Here is a 21,465-nt window from a genome sequence, read left to right on the forward strand (position 1 = left end):
ACAGCGTTACTTCCTAGGTCCCTTGCACATGTGTGATCGTTTTTGTAAGTCTTCACCTGATAGCATTGCAGTGATCTGTTGTAAGACAAATGAACTAACCACGGGCAGTCATCATCCTTGCATCCCACCCTAACTCTCTCCCTATCATTCTTAATCCACCTAAGCTCTCTACCCTCAGCAATAAAAGAGTCTTTCACAACTTCTTTAAATCTCTCTATGGTTGCAAACCTTGTCCCTAACTCAAACCTCCTCTCTCCAAAAGCATAATCATCATCAAATTTAGGAAACTTGTGCCTACTGGACTCATCATCTGATGAGTTAGGAGTGTGTAACTCCTCAGAATGGTAATCATATATAGGATCCTCATCATCATCATCTTGGACTGTACTGACATAGAACCTCACACTTGGATCTGTGTTGGGCTGTTCTTCATTGGGCCCAAAATCAGCCTCATGATCATTGGGCCCAGATTTAGCATGCTGCTGTTTATTGGGTTCACTCCTGGCCTGATGCCTTCTATTCACCTCAGATGTCCCCTTTCCACTACTCTGTCCCTTCTTTAACCAACTTCTCCTACTCATGTTCACACATGTCTTCTTTGCATCTGGCTTCTTGGCACATGGCTTCTTTGCAGATGGCTTTCTTGGAGACACAATTTTCTCCTTTCCCTTACTAACTCTCTTCCTCTTGCGTGCTCTGTCCTCATTGCTATTATCACCATCATCACTGTCAGTTTCATGTCCGGGTGGTGGAGGTTTGTAGGGCTCATCCTCCGTACTCTCATACCCATCATCTGAAGATGAACTCTGAATCTCTCCTAACACAGGACTCTTTCCTTTTTTTCCAGCATCCTCCACAATATCAGGCTTATCAATAGGGTGGTCAAAGTACAGGTAAAACTCATTCTTCTTTGTATTCTTCATTATGTTCTCTCGCATGGCATTGATCCCTGCATCCCCTGTCAAACTGTGTAGCCCCGACTCAATGTCATCACTCATTGGATCATACCAATAAACTGCCCTATACGACTGGTACCCCAAGCCTTTAAAAAGTGTGATCAAGTCCCCAAAATTCACATAATCCAGGTCCATTTCTGGAAATTTCTCTACCTTTCCATTTTCATAAACAAGGGAACCATTACTTTTTCTGACAAAACTTCCTCCATGGTAGAAAACAGGCACCACAAACACATCTACCATCTGGAGAAAAAAAAACAGAAATCAACGCTCAACTAACTATACACTCATACATCAATCTCCTACAAAAAAAATAGAAACAGAAATCATCCAAGAACTTTTCTTTGCCCTAGCATTGAATCAAATTTACTGTTACAACGCACATACAGTTTATACCATTACTATCACCATGCACGTACAACAGTTCATACTTTCATAACAATTGAACTACACAATCAACTCACTAAGCAATGCTACTGATTCTTACCTTCTGTAATGAAGACGGCAACTCAGACTGGATTCAGACCGAATGCGCACCGGAACCTTTTCCGTCGGGACGGTGGTTTTTTTGGAGGGAGAAACAGAGTAATCCCGTCTTTGATCTTTAATCTTCCTTAGGGTTTTGTGTAATTCTGTAAAAGCTCTGTGGGTGTAATAGGGATTGCACACAGGGAAAGGAACGATAATGTAAATAAGGGGCAGGCTTCAGAACGGCGTCGTATTGTGTTAGAGGGACTAATGTGTCCCGTTTTCAAAACATCCAACTCACTTACTTGCCACGTGGGCACGCCGATGAGCCATGTCAGCATAGGGGGAGCCAGCTCAGCGTTTTCCGTCCGCCCTGAGGGTGGCTCATGGACGGAGGGACTCATCGGTCTTATTTTAAGGAACGTCAGGGATTTAAATGTATTTTCCAATGCTCAGGGACGAAAATGTCCACGGGTTAAAAGGTCAGGGACTAAATTGTCCTTTTCTCTTTTTCTTTTTTTTGTTTAAAGAATTTTACCCAACGTTTCAAAATGCATGTAAATAAGAAATTAACAAAAACATGCCATTATTTACATTAACTTTAAAATTACTTAAAATTTTATTTTTCAAATCAAAATTATTGGACTATTTAAAACACTTTTAATATGTAAAAACAAGAATCTACTAAAACTATTTCACTACTCAAAAATTAATTAAAAATTTTAAACATATACTTTAAGTCAAAAAGACAATTTAAACAAGATTACTAATTATTAATTATTCAAATATGCATTTTGAAACCAAAATCTATTAAGGCAAGCTAACAAAAATAAAAGATAACCAAAAAAAAAATAAAAACAAAAGATAATAAAAAATCAAGCTATTTACATATTAACATATTCACAATAGCCAATAACATAATACCATTGCAAGTCTCTGGTAATGGCGCCAAAAACTTGATGGCCAAAAGTGAGTTAAGAATTTTTCTCAAAATAGAATTTCTTCGTTGCAAATATAGTTCAAAGTTCAAACCCAACAATTGACCATCAATCAAAGTTTAAATCAAGAATTATCACAATTCAAATCGAATAACTAAGAGTATTTAAATTCTCTGGTCATTCTCCGTAGGAATTGCAACTAAGTACTTAATTATTGGTTATGGAGAAAGTGGGATTGGAGGTTGTGATTGCAAGTGACATGAAAATTAAATGACAAGAAATTAAATAAGCATGCAAGGAAATTAGAACTCAAAACAATTAAATCCAAAATAGAAATTAAGTGGCAAAAAGAACTCTTAGCAAGGATTGGGGAATTGAGGATTCATATCCTAGTCATAGACCACAAACAAGATAATTGCATAGAATTACTCCCAATTAGTCTATCCTAACATCGAGGATAAGTCAAAATGGCATAATTGATCTCAATCCATAAGTCCTAGTCAACTCACTAATTAACATAGTGAAAGACTAGCGTCAATGGAAACCAAACCAACTAACAATCTTAACACAATGTGGAATGGACATCCATAACTCAAATTCACCTAATTACCCAATTCCTAACTAAGAGTGTGAAAAACTATACAAAAGCTAAAAGAGACAATTTATCAAACACCTAGCATGCCTAAAAGAAAAAAATATCATAAATTACAATAAAAATAAAATCTATACTACCAATTGCAATAAAATGATAATAACAACTCAAATAGCATCAAAGAAACATAAAACATTAAAATTGCATTAATGAAACCAAAATTGACAAGAGTATTCATAAACTAAAAATGACAAATTTGAGAAAATGACAAAAAAAATTAAGAAGATCAAGACAAGAAAGCATAGAAACATAAATAAAACTACATTAAAGCAAGAATTAAAATTTGAAATTAAAAAGAAATTAAGACCAAAAACCCTAAATTCTAGAGAGAAGGAAAAACTTCTCTCTCTAGAAAAACTAAGCTAAAACATGTAAAAACCTAAATCTAAGTGCTCCTCCCCTTCATCCTTCTTCACTTTGGCTTGAAATAGCTTCAGAAATGAGTTGGATTGGGCTCTAGAAGCCCAAAAATCACTGTCAGCGAGTTGCAATTAATGAGGTCATGTGCCAGGATTTGTGCGTATGCGCAGGTGTGTGCGTATGCAAACTTGCTGATTTTCTTTTTGTGCGTACGCACAAGTGTGTGTTGACGCACACCCAAACTCCATGTCCACTATGGTAAATTGTATATCATTTTGAAGCCCAGATGTTAGCTTTCCAATGCTGCTAGAACCACCTCATTTGGACCTCTGTAGCTCAAGTTATGATCAATTTAGTACAGAGAGGTCAGGATTGGCAGCTTTTCAAATCCTTCATTTCTTGAATTCTTCCACTTTGCATGCTTTTCTTCCTCACTTCTTCAATCCATACTTGCCTTGTAAGCTTGAAATTACTCAAAGAATACATCAAGGCATCAAATGGAATTAAAGTGAATAAAATTTAGCAATTATAAAGCTTAAAAAGTATGTTTTTACTTTCAAGCACAATTTAGGGAGAAATTATGAAACTATGCTATTTCAATGGATAAATGCAAGAAAAGTTGATGAAATCCACCCAAATAGAGCAAATAAATACCATGAAATATGGATTCATCAGCTATGTATACTTCTCTATCAATAAAATCATTCAAAAATGCACACTTAATATCCATTTAGAAGAGTTTAAACCCTTTGTGGCTGCATAGGCAAGTAATAATCTTATTGCTTCCATTCTAGCAACCAGAGCAAAAGACTCATCAAAGTCAATGCCCTCTTCTTGATCATACCCTTGAGCTACTAATCTAGCTTTATTTCTAACAACACTACTATCCTCACCCAATTTATTTCTAAAGATCCACTTGGTACCTGTTACCTTCTTACCATTCGGATAAGGCACTAGAGTCCAAACCTCATTTTTATCAAATTGGACTAACTCTTCTTCCATTGCCTTTATCCAAGAGGGATCTTCAAGTGCTTCTTCCACATTTTAGGGTTCCACTTATGATATAAGAGTGAAGTTATTGAGTTTGGCTCTTTTTCTATTTGAGGATCTTGTGATAACTCCATGAGAGGGGTCTCTAATGATGAATTCATGCGAATAGTTCTTCAAGAACCTCCATTCTCTTGGCTTTGGTGAGGTGATCTTAGGTTGACCCTGATTCAATTCTACATTGTTCACAATACCAGAGTTCTCTGCTTCAGTAGGAGACAAAACATAATTGTCTCATGCATTTTGATTTGCAAAATCAAAGACAGCATTTTCTAAAGAGGGTTCTGGTTTATCTTCTTCTTAAATCTTTTGAGAACTCAATTCAGTTTTAGTTTCTGCATCATTTTCTTCAATAACACTTGAAATGCTGTTAAAATCACAAAAAAAAAACATGTATGGACTCCTCTATTATTCTATGTTCTTTGAGGTAAACCCGATATGATTTATTAGTGGTTGAATAACTGACAAAGACACTTTCATAAGATTTTGGATCAAATTTTTCAAGATTGTCTCTAGTGTTCAACAAAAAGCATTTGCATCCAAAAACATGAAAATACTTAAGATTGGGTGGTACTCCTTTCCAAAGCTCATAGGGTGTTTTCTTTAAAACTTTTCTAATGATGGTCGGTTCAAAATGTAACAAGCTGTGTTCACAGCTTCAACCCAAAGAAATTTAGGAATATCATTTTCACAAAGCATTACCCTAGCCATTTCTTGAAAGCTTCTATTTCTCCTTTCAACAATCGCATTTTATTGAGGAGTTCTAGGACATGAAAAGTTATATGAAATACCAAATTCATCACAAAATATTTCAAAATCTTGATTTTCAAATTTTTTTCTATGATCACTTCTTATTGAAACTATTTTCAATTTTTTTTTCATTTTGGATCTTTTTGCATAGAGTTAAAAAAGCAATGAAAGCATCATTTTTATGAGCCAAGAAAAGAATCCATCCATATCTAGTATAGTCATCAACCACTATTAAACTATAATGTTTACCTCTTAAGCTTTGAGTCCTAGTAGGACCAAAAATTATCAATGTGTAGCATTTTTAATGGCCTTTTGGTTGAGATGTCATCGTAGGGCTTAAAAGAGTTTTTAGTTTATTTACCCAATTGATAAGTATCACAAGTGATGTCTTTGTCAAATTTTATTTTGGGAAGACCTCTAACTAAATTCTTTTTCACAAGCTTAGAGATTTGAAACATGCTTGCATGTCCTAATTTCTTATGCCATAGGCCATAACTATTTTTCAGACTCCATGGAGGTGAAACATGCTACATTTTATTCTTTTAGTTCCTCTAAGGTAAATCCATACACATTGTTGCACTTTTTAGCTTTAAACAAAATTTCACCGGATTTTTCACACACAACCAAGGATTCCAATTTTTTGAAAATAACCAAATATCCTAAGTCACACAATTGACTAATGCTTAGAAGATTGTATTTCAATCCATCAACTAGAAATATATCATTACTGAAAGAAGAAAAACTCTTACCTACCTTATCTATGGCTACAATTTTATCTTTACCATTGTCACCGAAAGTCACAAAGCTTCCATCATATTTGTCAAGCTTGATGAAGAATGTGGACTTTCAGTCATGTGCCTAGAGCATCCACTATTCAAATGCCACATGTCATTCTTCTTCTTGAATGCTAGGCAAAATTGCACAAAGCTTTTAGGTGATCTTAGGTATCCAAATCTTTTTTTTATCCTTTAATGTTAAACCATATTTGTTGACCAAGAGCATTATATTTTCCAACTTTTGTAACTTTCATCACCAATCTTTCTTTCAAAAATGAAACATTGAATAGGAAAATGACCATCTCTATTGCATATGTGATAGAATTTATTGGTTGCTGACTTTTTAAGAGGATTTGGATTTTGAAATATTTTGTCTTTAGAAATGGAAGCTTCATTTTTAAATTGTAAATTTTTGAAAACAAATTCTAATTTTTCACAATAACCTAATCCAGTCTTTTCAAAAAGAGGTCTTTGACTAGGCAATAATCTATCTAAATTTTCAGAACTTTGAGCAAATTTGGCTAAGTCTAGTTTTAAATTCTTAACCTCTTTATGAAACCTTTCATTTTCTTCAAAAGCAATTTAAGTATGCAATAACAAAATGTTGTTTATTACAACTATCGAGTTCAGTGTTAAGCCGCTTGTTTTCTTCAACAAGATCAACAGTGGTTTCGGCTTTCCTCAATTTTTCTTTGAGAAATGTATTTTCAACCTTTAGGATGTCATTTTCATATTCAAGTTCATGACATTAGTTCAGAAAAATTCTTAATTTCTCAGTAAGATGATCAATCATAAGATGAAGGTCTTTATTAGAGGGTTCAATAAAGATTACCTCATCATTCTGGCTGTGGCCGGCCATAAGGCAGGCTTGAGAGTTTTGTCTGAGTCTTCATCCTCTTCAGAATCATTTTCCAGATCTTACCAAGAGGCATAAGCCCCTTCTTCTTATCTTTTCAAGATTTGTCTTCTTTCTTCAACTTGGGACAGTCATACTTGTAGTGTCTAGCTTCTCTGCAATTGTGGCAAATGACCTTGCTTAGATCCTTCTTTAGTCCCTTTGAGCTGCTTCTTCTACTTCTTCCTCTTAGTTTCATCATCCTTCTGAGTTTCCTAGAAAAAAACACAAACTTGTCATCTGATAAATAATCACTGGATTCATCAACCAATGATTCAGTACAAGATTTAAGAGTCACTCCTTTCTTTTTTGTATCATTTTTTATGTGAGTGATTTCATATGCTAATAACTTTCCTCTCAGCTCATCATAAGTTATTTGACTCAGGTTACTGCTTTCAAAGATAACAGTGACCTTTGTTTCCCACTCTTTAGTCAGTCTTCCCAAGACTTTTCTCACCAACACTTGTTCAGAGTGAGTAATCCCCATAGCATCTAACCTATTGATGATGATAGAGAATCTTTCAAATATGTCATCAATTGATTCTCCTTCCTTTATAGAGAAAATCTCATACTCGTTGCTCAGCATGTCAATTCGGGCTTTTTTCACTTGTGTGGTGCCCTCTTGTGTGACTTAGAGCTTATCCTAGATTTTTTTTGCTATTTTGCATCTTAAAACCTTCCAGTATTCCTCGAAACTGATTGCACAGTTCAGTATGTTGATAGCTTTGGCATTGAGTTCCACCTTCTTCTTATCATATTTCATTCCATTTTGCTTCGATTTTGGGAGTAACAACACCATCAGCACCAGTTTTGGTAGGGATTTAAGGACCGTTCATGATTATCTTTCACAAGTTGTAATCCACTGACTGAGCAAAGATCTTCATTTTTTCTTTCCAGTAGTTGTAGTTTTTCCATTGAAGAATAGATGTCTGTTGTTGAATTGTCCTTCTGTCAGTGTAAGCCACTGTGTTGGAACCAATGTTGTTTGCCATCAGAATCTTTCCTCCAAGCTGCAAAGCTTGAATTCTGTGAGACCAAGCTTTGATACCAATTGATGGTAATCAGTGGCTAAGAGAAGAGGGTTGAATCTTGGCCTTCTTTTTTCTTTACTTGTAACCTTGCGTTCTGTTGATAGAATACAAGAGAGATTTTAGTTTTGTCTCCTGACGCGGTAGGAGCCAGAACAGTATTAGTTGCAAGGAGTGTTATGATGAAAAAAAGCTTAGTGAATAATTTAGGAGATACTTTGTTTTTGTCTTCTTTTATATAGAACCAGAGACAGAGAAGAGAGTAGAGAATGACACACAGATGTATCCTGGTTCAACTATCTAGTGCAATGTAGCCTACATCCAATCTCCATCATAACAATGATAGAATTTCACTATCTTTTAACAGATTACAAACACTAATTCTTCGTAGGATTTACCCCAATTCTATCTGGGACAAGTCCAGATTCTAACTCAACTTGAACTTGACTAAGACTCACCCTAGCTTTCAATTGCAAAGTGCTATCCCAACTTGCAAGGGAATCCACTCAGGATCATGACACAAAATAGAAATATTAACAAAGGATTTCTAAAATAACTTAGGCTTTTTCTCCAAGTCTAGCTTTCTGCCTTTTTCCACTCATTGGCTTTTTCTTACAAACCTTACCATGTTTGCCTTTTTCCAATGAAACTCAGACAGAATAAACTGAGAAAAAAATTACAAAATGAAAACATAAAGGAAAAGAACATAAATAGCTCAAAAAGCTATGAGGACCCAAACTTTGTGCTTTTCTCTCCTTGCCCCAATCCTAGCTTTAGATTTTTCATTTTTCTTTTTTCTTGTTTCAAAGTGATGTGATGTGAAAGAAAAGAGATAAGAGAGTTTTGGTTTGATGGGTGTGAAGAGGTGTTCGAATAAAATGAAATTTGAATACCTAGTTAGAGTCTAAGTGAAATGTATGGATTTTAAGGTGTGGTCCACTGATTGGGCTTTATGTTGGACATTGGGCCAATTTGTTTTTTTTCTTTCTCATGGTTTAGCCGTTCAAACTTGGATTAGGTTTGGAATTGAATGGTTTGATAGAGCTGAACTGGATATTGGGCCAGCACGTGTGTGGGCTTGTTTTCATGCTTAATGGGCCATTGTGATTAATTCAATTTCTGCACATTAAACAAAACACATTATACAAAAAATTGATAATTAACCTAATAATGTCTAGTCATCATCTTAATCATGGTTTAAGTTCATTAAACTCAACAATATTATTAATATAATTACTATTAATAGAATAGTATTTAGATTTATTTTGTTTTATTATTGGTGTAATCCCCGCTGTTGTCACACGGTGAATTCGTCGTCGGAATGGAGTTTAACTCCAGAGAAGTTGTTATTGCAACAATTAAAGAGTATAACATCCAGAGAGGCATTTATTATAGGGTGTATGAATCAGAACTGATGACATTCTATGCTAAATGTGTACAATACAAAAGAAGTTGTGATTGGCTTATCAGAGTTAGTCTTATAAAAAAGACAATTTTGTTGGGTGATAAGGAGGTACAACAGTAGTCACATGTATACCAGAAGTACCATTAATCAAGATTATGCTAAATTAGACTATGATACAATTGCAGAAGCGATAAAGCTATTGGTTGAAGCCGACCCATCCATAAAGTTAAATCTGTCATTGCTGAAGTGCAATCGAAGTTCAACTACACAATAAGTTACCACAAAGTATGGTTAGTGAAGCAAAAGGCAGTTGAAAAAATATTCGGTGGGTGGAAAGCTTCTTGTGAAGCTTTTCCCACATAGTTTGAAGCAATGGTTGCAAAAAAAAATTATCAGCAACTGTTAAGTACGAAATTGCATATGGCTACCGAGGGGATGATGTGCGTGGTTGAGGATCTCTGGATTTTGACGCAAGTCTTTTGGACTTTCTACCCTTATATAAAGTATTCAGAAGTTGCAAGCCGCCGGTCCAAGTTGACAGCACACACTTATATGAAAAGTATAAATGGGCTCTTTTAGTTGCAGTATCACAAGATGACAATGGAAATATCGTGCCTCTTGCATTTGTCCTAGTTGAGGGTGAGACTGCCGATGCCTGGTACTTTTTTCTTAGCCATATGTGAACACATGTGGTTAATCGAGATGGTATTGCCCTTATTTCTTATCGACACAAGTCAATTATCTCTGATGTAGGTCGTAGTAATGGAGCATGGCAATGTTCGAGAGTTATTCACATGTTTTGCATCAGACACATAACATCCAACTTCTTGAGGAAGTTCAAGACACCACATATACAAAAGTTGATTGTCAACATAGACTATTCTAGAACAATGAGTGAATTCAATATGCGTTACCAGAGATTATGTGAACGGGGCGTGCTTACAAGCAATGGCTCAATAATATCCCTCGATCGCAGTATTCCTTGGCATATGATGGAGGACATCACTGGGGCCATATGACCATCAACCTAGTGGAGTGCATTAACAGAGTATTAAAGGAGAACGCAATCTTCCCGCCGCAGCCCTTGTTAAGGCAACCTTTTACAGGCTAGATGCGTTGTTCACAAGGAAGATAGTTGAGGTTGAAGCTCGTATAAGTGCAGGTAATATATTCTATGAATATGCAACCGAAAAAATTCAGTCAATCAGTGTGCAGCGAGAAACATCCAAGTTAACTTATTTGATAGGCAAAATAAGGTCTTTAAAGTACGTGAGATGCCCAACGATTTGGAGTTTTCAGTAAATTCGTGTCTTCAGCATTGTGATTGTGATGAGTTTGAGGTGGATTAAATTCTTTGTCGTCATGTCTTTGCCTGTTGTACAAACCGGTTCTTGGATTGGAAACAGTATGTCCATGAGTTATATACAATAGGAGAGATCCTCAAGGTATGCCGAACTTGATTCAGGCCACTAGGAAATCCAACATCATGACTTATGCATTACGGACCAAGACTAGTACCCAATCCCCACCTCAAGCAAGTGATCAAAGGTTGTCCTAAGAAAACTTGCTTCTTGAATGAGATGGATATTTGTGATCTAAGTAGTCCTAGGCATTGTAGGCTTTGTAAAGGTAAGGGTCATAGCCAAAGTAGATGCCCGAATCGTAGTGGAGCTAGTGCTAGTGGCTCGTCTCCAAATTCGTAGTTCTCATATTAAGAGAGTTTATGATATCAGTTGTATCACCATCATTTTATTTAGTGTTACATTCAGTTATAGGTTGTTTCTTTTGGATGTATTGAGTCATGTTACGGTTACTTTGCTAGAATTAATTTCCAAGTTCATATTGCACCTAGAGTAAAGACTAGTACATAGTCTTCTATAAAATAATATAATGTGCATAAAATTACATTGTACATGTCTACTGACTAAACTTTATAATAACTCGTTTAAAGATACTTCTCTTTACGGTTTGTACCACTTTAAAATATCCTTTTTTGACCCTTTTCTTGAACAGTGACGGACTCCATCTAGATCGACTCTTATGAGTCGGGTCAACCCTAAGGTCATAACCTTTATCATGAGTACCTACACGATAATAAAAATGACAAATATAGCCGTGATCAATTTACATCAATATAAAAACCAATTTTGATCAATCATAAATATAATCCTAGTCAACAAACAAGAACAACAATAATGAAATTACTTGAACTAGACTCATCAATCACATCATCACCTGTACCAGACTCATCGACCACATCCTTACTTAAACCAGGCTGATTAGCCTTATCCTCACCTGCACGAGTTTCATCAATTGTATCCTCACCTACACGAGTTTCATCAACCACATCGTCATTCTCCTCTTCATCATCCTCAGACAAAGAAATACATGTTGGGGTTTGGCAGCATCCAATCCCCCTACGGATACTCCTAATTGAATCAACATAAATTATCAACCTAGAGTGCTCAGAATAAGATTGTGGCGGACGCCTCGCATCCAAAGATAATCATCCAGGAATAACTTGAGGCATTGGTACCTATAGGGGGTCCTGGGTAGAGAATAAATCAGTCACCCATTGAGATGACTTCGAACCTTGAACCCAACCAATAATGTATCTATATTGTTTCTAATCTTGTGCCACTATGCCTAGTAGTTTTGACAATGAATACTATGGTAGCTATGTCGGTATTTATTCCTTATGCATGGTGGAGGGATGAATGTATGGCTGTGTGAAAGGTTAGGTGGAAGGTTGTGCATATTCTTGTATGTATGGTGGGTATGGTTGTGAGTATAATGGTATAACAAGTTTGATGAAAGGTTGTACATAATCCTCTGAGTACGGTGGGTATGAATATTATGGTGGGTATGAATATAGTGGTGGGTAGGTTATTGCTGTGATGATGAGTGTGTGTATGGTGGGTACGGATATGGTGAGTATGCATATGGCGATGGATATGGTGGTTGTTGTTACTGTGGTGGTTGTTCTTGCTGAGGCAATTGTTGTGTTCATGGTGATTGATAGAGTTGTTGTCATGGTGGTTGCTCTTGCATGGTAGTTAGTCTTTCTCAGCACGCTCGGAGAACCGCAGGTGATCATCGAACTTACCAATGTACCAGTCTATGTATTGGTCGAATGGTTGATAATTGTCGACAAGTTGACATGTCAAGACGTGCGCAAAACTGTTATTTTCTTAGACCCATCAGTACTATGTTATAGAACACTCCAAGTTTTATAGCTTCTCTTGGTGGGTCTTGATAAAAGACAAACAGTCTTTTAACCTTATCAGTCAGATGCCATTCCACAGCCTCAAAGCATATTAGAGGCACAGTTGCACTTCAGAGATCTACACCATCATTCATCACATGTGAAATAAGATAAGGCATAATTTCGGTTGGGACTGTACACTTTTCACAAAAACTATAAAAACACATCAAATGCTCAATGGTGTAAATATGCAATCATCAATTTAATTCAATATAAGTAAAAGTACAAATGACAAAACACGTACTTTGTCTGGAGAAAGATCATCCAAACTTCTTCTAACGTCAAAACTTGTCCAATTTTTACAAAGTACATATGATGCTCATATCAGAAAGTACATAGTATATCAAAAATAATTAAATTGACATCTTATTTAAATTTTACTTGCAAGCAAGTAGAAAGATGGTATTCACCGGCAGAGGCCCTATTAACGACGTCTGTATCTAGGCCCACACAAGGAGCAATACCAGAGGACCATCCATGTTCTTGCAATCATACCTTGATGCCCGATATAATGATCGATACATGTGTATAAGGCATGTAGAACCCCAACTAAATTTATTAATCTGAGAAAACTCACAAAGCAACGGCAAATGCTTCCAGTGGACAGTGACTTCAGACTTGTCACTAAATAATATCGTACCAAATAGCAACATTTTGTGATATTTCACATAAATTTTCATACTCTGTCAGTCAATCAAATATTGGCGCCCCTTTAGGGTGCAGAACCATGATGCTTGATTTTGCTTCCTCGATGGTTGTTCGGCCTAGGAGCAATACCAAATTGGTTCATGCACTTGTTCTCTGACCCACTTGTGTTGTGATAAGTTAATCCAATCACTAAAAAAACTGAGCTCAAAGTCTGAAAATCATCGCGACGTCATCCAAAGTAATCGTGCACTCGCCATGTGAAAGATGAAACGTGTGCGCCTCAGGACGCCACCTTTCAACCAATGCATCTATAGTCGAACTATGAGACATGATCCTCCAAAGCTGAGATATATTTGGTCTCTCTCAATTGTTTCTCCACCCTGACGTCATATGAGTCTATTTGGTGTAAGTGTCTGTTGTGCAAGTTTTTTGAACCTTGAAAATAAAAATCATAATTAATAGTAAATAACTAAAACCAGTTAATAACTACTATTACTAATAAAATAAATTAATACTCAGTTTAGTAACAATTATAATTAATAATTTCTAAATTACTACGAATTCTAATAGTTGATAATTACTAAGTTAATTATTTATTACTAATCACTATTGTAAACACAAAAATTACTTACATATACAGGATATCGAAGATATTTCATGATATAATCTTCAGCACGTGTGATATCACATTTTTTCATCTTTGTTTTTCCTAAACTCTACGATAAAAAAACACATAGTAACAATTCATGATAACTATATCACATGTACTAGTGATTAATCTTTTATAACCAATATTTAAAAACATATATTTAAAATTAATAACAATTCTGTTTTTTCTAACATAACAATTAAAAATTATACTATTTATTAACAAATATTGAAAGTGTTATTTAATAACAAATATTTGATAATAAAACTAAATTAAACTTAGTTAACATGTGCTAATAAACCATAAATTAAAATTGTTATTTTTTAATTAAATATTTAAAATAAAGAATAATTTATTAAAAATATATCCTAAGCATTAATAATAATTCTACTTTTCTTTTTTTTTTTAAAAAAAATCTAAATAAAACTAAAATTAGTAAAAATATATGCTAAAGATTAATAATAATTCTTTTTTTAATAAATAATTAAAATTCAAGACAAAATCCTAAAAATATATAGTAACAATTAATAATAATGCAGTTTTATTATTAAATATTTCAAACAAAAGAAAAATAACTAAAAATATAAATTAATAATAATTGAAACTTCTAAAATTTTATGTAAAAATAAAAAATTTCTAAAAATAAACCCTAATCATTAATAATAATCAAGGCTAATATCTTTTGATAAATTTTAAACACAAAACCTAATTCACTAAAAAATATGTACTAGCAACTATTAAGTAAATAATTCTGTTTTTGAAAAAAAAATTATTTAAAAAAAAAACTAAAATCATTAAAAATTTGTTCTAATAATTAATTAATAATATACACTAACAATAACTAATTAACACTAACACTAGCACTACTACTACAGCTACAACAATAAAATCATATTTTTAACTAGTCCTTTTTAACTAACAATTAATTTATTTAGAACTAATTAATAACAAAATAATATTAAAAATTTATAATTTTTTGTACTACTTTTAGCTTAAAAAAAATAACAATAACAAAGAATAAAATAAAATACTCATCTATATATTTAGAGCAGTATTCGAGTGAACCAATCTCCTCTTTGTCACCCTTTTGTTTATGCTATGGTAGAATTAAGGAGTTGAGAATGATGTTAGAGAGAATTTGGGAGAATGGTGAACTAACAAGAAGAAAAAATGAGGAAGACGGGTTCGATCCTAGCTAAGTTCACTTAAAGGAGGAAGAGAGAGAATGCCATATGTCACCCATGCAGAATAAAATGTCACTAACGTTTTTTAGTGAACGCTGTTGACGTTTTCATCGCGTCAATGGCCGCCTCCCATAATGGCGTTAAACACGTCGGTTGGCTCAGTTTGATGATATACACCCGTTAAGGCCCAATATTAAAAAAAGAAATTCCAACTTCTAGTCAAATTTTTTTAGTTTATCTTTAAATCAAACATTTCATTTTCACCACTCTCCTCCACCCATGCTTAACAAAAAAACCAAACGAATTTCAATTTGACCTCCATCCAACACCCACCACTTGCCACTACTGCCATCATTGTTACTACCGCCAACCTCAACCGTCATTATCCTTTGACCCACAATCCAACCCCCTCCTCATCACCATTAACATCATCACTTTTAATTTACAGCTTATCATCACTGCCTCCAACACCAATCATCCCTCTCATCCGATTGTCATGCACCAACATCATCACTCTCGTCACCTTAACTACAACCAGCTTCAACCCTAACCACTAATACAATCCCAACTTTTTTCATCACTACCACCAACAATTCTCCCTAACCAACAAACAAACATCAATAACAATCATATAATAATCATTGTCGTCAAGAAGAACAACATTCATGATTTTTTTTCAAATAAAGAGAGAAAAACACAGATCGAGCATAGGCGTTAAGGGAGAGAGAGATTAAGAAGGAGGAAGAGAGAAGTGTAGTGCAATGAGGAATGGAGAAAGTGGGTGGAGAAAGAAGAATGATTATGGTATTGTTGTTATCGTCAGTAAAAAAGTGAAAGTGATGGTTAAGGTGGGTATTAAGGAGGTGGAGTGAGTGGTGGCTGAAAATGTGACGAGGGAAAAGGAAGGGTGAGGTAATGTTAAAAAAGAGACGATGATATTGAAGAAGAACTTTAAGTGCTGGAAAATAATAGAGAGATAATGAGAAAGAATTTGTGGAAGGCAATAATGAGGAGCTATACGAGTGGTAATTTGGAAAAAAAATTGTGTTGACTATTTAATTTTGACCATCAAAAAATCGAACAAAAGGATTAAGTATTGAAACTATTTTAAGCCTTCGAGATAAAATTAAATCAAATTAAACATTAAATACATTCTTAAAATTTTTCAAAGACTTTTGATAAAAAAAATATTTTAATAAATTTGGAGGAGCATTTAAATATAAACTCTCTATTATAGATATTTTTAAAAAATAAAATATATAACAAAATATTAATGCGTTATAAGTAAAATATAGAATAAACTTTTTTTATGAAAATGACTTGTTATTAGAGAAAACAAATAAGTAGTAGGTTATGAATTTTAATTTTTTTTTGTTTTTCTATCAAAAAATTTATTTAGCTTATTTTTATTTATTTTTTAAATAAATGATTAATCTAATTAGCAGATTAATCTTTTAAGTTTGACAATATTAAAGAATGTGAAATCCTCTAGTTAGTTATTTAAAAATAAGTAGTTATTATAGTGTTTAAAAGGTGATGCTTAACTTGTTAAAAATATTAAAAATAAATATTTAATTCAAAAATTATAAAAATAAATAATTTTTAAATATTTAAATTTGTTATAAAAAATAAATTAGATAAAAATTAAACACCAAATAATAAACATCATAGAATTATCTTAAAAGTAAGCCAACAAATATTAAAAAATAGTATAAATATAATTTTAATAGAAAAAAGAAAGAAAAATATAACAGCTTGTAAAAAAAAAAAAAAAAACTGAAAGGCTAAAACTCAGTTTTCGGAGCTTTGGTTTGGATTCATTCTGGGCTTTTGTAATGTTTTGGGTAATAGATGGTCTTAAATAGTTGGTATTGGCCCAATTTTCATTGGATTTAAGAAAGATAAAAAAATAATAAAGATACATTTGTGTTGAATTTAATTGCTGAGACCTTGTCCCTGATTCAAAAACGAGAGCTGAGGCCCAAGTCAGTTTCATAGCAGAGTTCTTTGTTTTGAGTCTTAATCAATGTCTATGATGTTATGTAAACTGGAAAGATTCTTGGTCCAAAAAAAGAAAATTGTAAAGATCTTAAATCTTATTTTCTACCCACAACTAAAAAATTTAAAATGAACATTTTTTTGTCAAATTAGTAATGGATATTTATATGGCAAGCGGTAAACTCTTAAATGGAGTTCCGATTCGCGATGAATTAGTCTTCGACCTGTTAAATTGTGGGATACCGTGGGTAACCAATAAAAAAAAAGATATTTACACTACGGGACAAGTTACTAAACATGGGCATTTTTCAAATTAATTTTTGACCTCTTTTTATAGTTTAAGCCAACCAAAACTTATTTGTGATTTTTATTCCGAAATAGGCAAAACACTCTTGCACACACAGCACATCATAAGAACACATCTTCCTCCTTATTACTCTTCTAACCGCGCATCTAATAACCATAATAACTACCAATTTATTGGAACAACACAAAGAAAGAACAAAAGTTCACGATACATGCTCTACCTAACTACCGATTGATCGATTGACCAATCAATCATAATTGATTTGATTTTATTTAATTTAATTTAATTTGATTTGATTCGATGGGCGAGTGGACTACTAAAGCAGAGGATTTGTACGCATGGAGGGTGATGTTAAACTGGTTGGACTTCTTCTTCCAAATGTTTTATGGGATAATTGAAGGAGTCTTTGCCCAATACTCATTACTCTCTTTCTCCCCTTCTCATCATCATTGTCATATGCCTCATCCTCCCAACACCATTCACCAGATACCTCTTCATTTCACAAGCCATCGTAGCCATTATCATCATGTCTCTCTACCTCTTCGGAGGCTCACGGTAAATATTTGTTTAGGATCATACAATAGTACATAGATAATTTTAATGAAAAGTGCATGTTATTCTTTTTACAAAGAAAAGTAAAATACCATGCACAATGCATATTCTTTAACAATTTAGTTATAATCTTCACCCTTTTTTTTGTGATAATTATACTATGTACTAAAGAAATTATCATTTGTTTATATCATTACCACTTATGCGGTGTTTTTTGTCTCTTGAAATATAGACATGACTCAAAATATAGTATTTTTATTTTCAAATGATGGACTTGCCTCAATTCTTTTTTTTTTTGTTTTCTTTCAACGTTTTTGAAGCCAAAAGAAATCTCATATGCCCACCAAAATTCAGCCATCAATTCAGTCACTCTATATTTGTATATATAAGTATATGTGTCGTTTAACTAATTTTTGTTTTATATACACAAGTATTCTTTTTGAAAATTTTGATGGGTTTATCATATTTTATTGTACACCATCTATCTGACTAACTTAAGACTAAAAATTTTGAACTCATATAACCATATAACCAATGAAAATTTCTTAATAGAAAATATATTGAGACCAAACTCAAAAGAAAAAGGAGTATATCTACCTATATATACAAATTAAGGAGCCAACACATGAATTATTTCACAAATTCTTGTTGATTTCATGTTTTTATTGAACATTTTGAATGATGTCACCAAATGCATTATATTATTGCAGGTAGTGCTTGATTTGGATGAAACCTTAGTATGTGCATATGAGAGGTCAAGTTTGTCACCTGAAATACGTACTAAAGCAATTAAGGATGGTTTGAATTATTTTGATCTAGAATGTGTATGTTCCGAAAAGGTGTGTTACTTAATTATCATAAATATTACGTAGATTTTTTTTCGGTTATCTATGTCTGTTTTACATGTTTTCTTAAAATAGACGTAGATAATAAAAAAAACTTAATAATATTACTGTCTAGATATTTGTATTTGATTTCTTCGCCTAGATTTAAAGTATTCTTTTATAATTATGTATTCATATGGAAGGTTTTTATTTTCCCATTTTTTGTTTTGGCAAGGAAGTGGAAGGAAAACCAATAATTAGTTATGTTACAGTGTTTGAGCGCCCTGGACTAAAAGAATTCTTAAGGCAATTGAGTGAATTTGCTGACATGGTGCTATTTACTGCTGGTCTTGAAGGTTTGCTTCAAAGATTACCAATTTTCTCAACTTATCTATCTTTGCTTTTATTTGAATTCTTTAATTTTTTTTATTTAATTCATATTTATCTATCAAATTATCAATGCTCAGTTGTTCACACACGTTAAGGAGAAACACTAATAAAAAAATGAAACCAGTTAATAACATTACAAAAATATGGTGTTGTGAAATAAAAATGTTATGTATACATTACAAAATAAGTTGTTAAATCAGTTATCGTATATTTATAAATAAATATTTAAATATTTTTAATATATATTGTATATCTCGACATATATTTTATATAAATGACTAATCTAAAAATTAATTTTTTATATACTCATGACAATTTTAAAAAATATGCAAGAACTTGAAATTTTACTTTGCTACTTTAAATATGAAATGTCTATTTTAAACAAGTCTCACTTTTTAAGAATTTGTAAAGAGAATGCAATCAAAACTTAACAAGTTATAATCACATTTTCTTAACATAATAAAAGTTATGCCAATTATGTACCAAGCTTTATTTTAAATACCTCTATAAATTCTGTGTAGGTTATGCTAGTCCAGTTACTGATAGAATAGACAGAGAAAATCGATTCCGTTTACGACTTTATCGCTCCTCAACTACCAACACGTAAGTAATTATTTCTTGAAGATATTTTTGTTAATTAAATTCAACTAAGTTAGTCTAAAATAACAAAAATCAATTATGCTTAGTATTATTCCAATTCTTATTATTTAACTTAATTGAACTTAAGTCATAAAAAATTTAGATGTATAAAATTACTCATTTTAATTAAAATGTTTGTTAAATTCAAATATCAATCATTCTAAAATTCAATTAACATGTTTTAATTTGCTATCGGAAGCAATTATGTAATCACTGCTTATTACAGGGAATATAAGGAACACGTGAAAGATCTTAGCAGTATAACAAATGATCTATGCCGCATTGTTATTGTAGACAACAATCCTTTTAGCTTTTTGTTGCAACCAGAAAATGGAATTCCATGCATCTCATTTTCTGTTGGGAAACCGCATGACACACAAGTAAATACATTTTTTTTGTGTTTTCATTCTTTTTTTTGTATATAAAAAAAATACAAACTATTGACAAATAAATCTCTAATCTTTTATCTAAAAAATAATTAAGTCTCTCATTAAACTCAATCATAAATAAGTCTCTGATTTTTCTAAATGATAAATACATAGGTCTCTCCGTATTGAATTTCAAATCTTTGTTAAAAAAAAAATTACATGTTTCTGGATTACAAAAATTAGGAATTTACTTGTATTTTAATTTGACGAGGAGTTTATTTATATTTGTGCTAAAAAATTCAGAAATTTATTTATCTTTTTCTCTTTAAAAAGAACACATACACACTATAACAGAGATGAAGAAGAAATGAAACAATAAAAGTAATAGATTCTACTTTCTATTTTCACAATATGTATAAATTTTGAAAAATTTGAATACAAACGGAGCCATTGTTCTTTGATTTCTTACCATCTTTTTTGGTCTATTTTTGCATGATCACAGCTTATAGATGTGATTCTTCCACTTCTCAAGTACCTATCTTACCAGAAAGATGTTAGAGATGTGCTCCGTGAAAAGTATAAGATGCCTGAATGGTTTCAACAACAAGGGATTCTAACTTACAGTTGAGTTTATAGGCTTTTTTAGTTACCAATCCGTCACTTTTTTCAAAATTTATTATCAAAATATCACCCTTTTTATAACTAATTGTTCAGATGCTACCTTTTTATTATAATGACAAATGATTTGTTATTTCATTTTTTATTATGATTGTTTGCAGTGATATACAAAAGGTGGTGTTTAATAATTAGTTTAAAAAGAATGACATTTTGATAATAAATTTATAAAAAAAGACACATTGGTAACAAAGTCGAGTTTACAAGACTGAAATTGCTTGCAGTCTCTTCATTATTTTTCTCTGTAAATTCTCCTTCTATTGACAAGTTAGATTTTTCTTTTTCTTTTTGTATTCATAGAGTTTGATATGATCTTGATGAAGAAAGAATATAGCTGTGTGAATATGAAACAGAAAAAAAGATGATTTGATATTGATCTAAATGTATCTTACTTAGAAATAGAATAACAAAATTTATTACCATTAACATAATTTCTCTAACTGAATACCTAACTTTGCCTCTTATAACTGGATTTTGTTCTTTTTCTCACTATTATCTCTATCATGTATGTCACCAATAATTTGTTCTAGATTTTCTAGAGGTTTTAAATAAATTCAATTCAAATCCTTCTTTTGTAGTCTCTCATACTGTTATATTTTTGTAAAACATTAGCTTCACACATTTTTCATAATTCCATCAATGTATAGTTTAAAACTAAGAAAAAGCATAGGTAGATAATGAAAATACTAAA

At 32.6% G+C, this 21,465-nt stretch overlaps 1 protein-coding gene across 1 annotated transcript; it reads left to right on the top strand.

Moving 5' to 3' along the window:
* The first annotated feature begins 17,626 nt into the window (after nt 1-17,626).
* Nucleotides 17,627-21,036, top strand: LOC107620483 (uncharacterized). Its single transcript, XM_016322632.3, has 6 exons — nt 17,627-17,881; nt 18,589-18,717; nt 18,938-19,058; nt 19,614-19,695; nt 19,958-20,111; nt 20,602-21,036. Exons 1-6 carry the CDS (start codon nt 17,627-17,629, stop codon nt 20,725-20,727), a joined length of 867 nt encoding a protein of 288 aa, XP_016178118.1. The 3' UTR covers nt 20,728-21,036.
* The last annotated feature ends 429 nt before the right edge of the window (nt 21,037-21,465 follow it).

The sequence above is a fragment of the Arachis ipaensis genome, chromosome B10, assembly GCF_059453495.1.
Source record: "Arachis ipaensis isolate K30076 ecotype BB chromosome B10, ASM5945349v1, whole genome shotgun sequence".
NCBI lineage: Eukaryota > Viridiplantae > Streptophyta > Magnoliopsida > Fabales > Fabaceae > Arachis > Arachis ipaensis.

What these genes read in the sequence shown, in the direction of transcription:
- LOC107620483 (XM_016322632.3), top strand. Translation starts at nt 17,627, where the DNA reads ATGGGCGAGTGGACTACTAAAGCAGAGGATTTGTACGCATGGAGGGTG. An exon ending in TACCTCTTCGGAGGCTCACG is followed by an intron (nt 17,882 to 18,588) that starts GTAAATATTTGT and finishes ATATTATTGCAG; the next exon opens with GTAGTGCTTGATTTGGATGA. An exon ending in ATTTACTGCTGGTCTTGAAG is followed by an intron (nt 19,059 to 19,613) that starts GTTTGCTTCAAA and finishes AATTCTGTGTAG; the next exon opens with GTTATGCTAGTCCAGTTACT.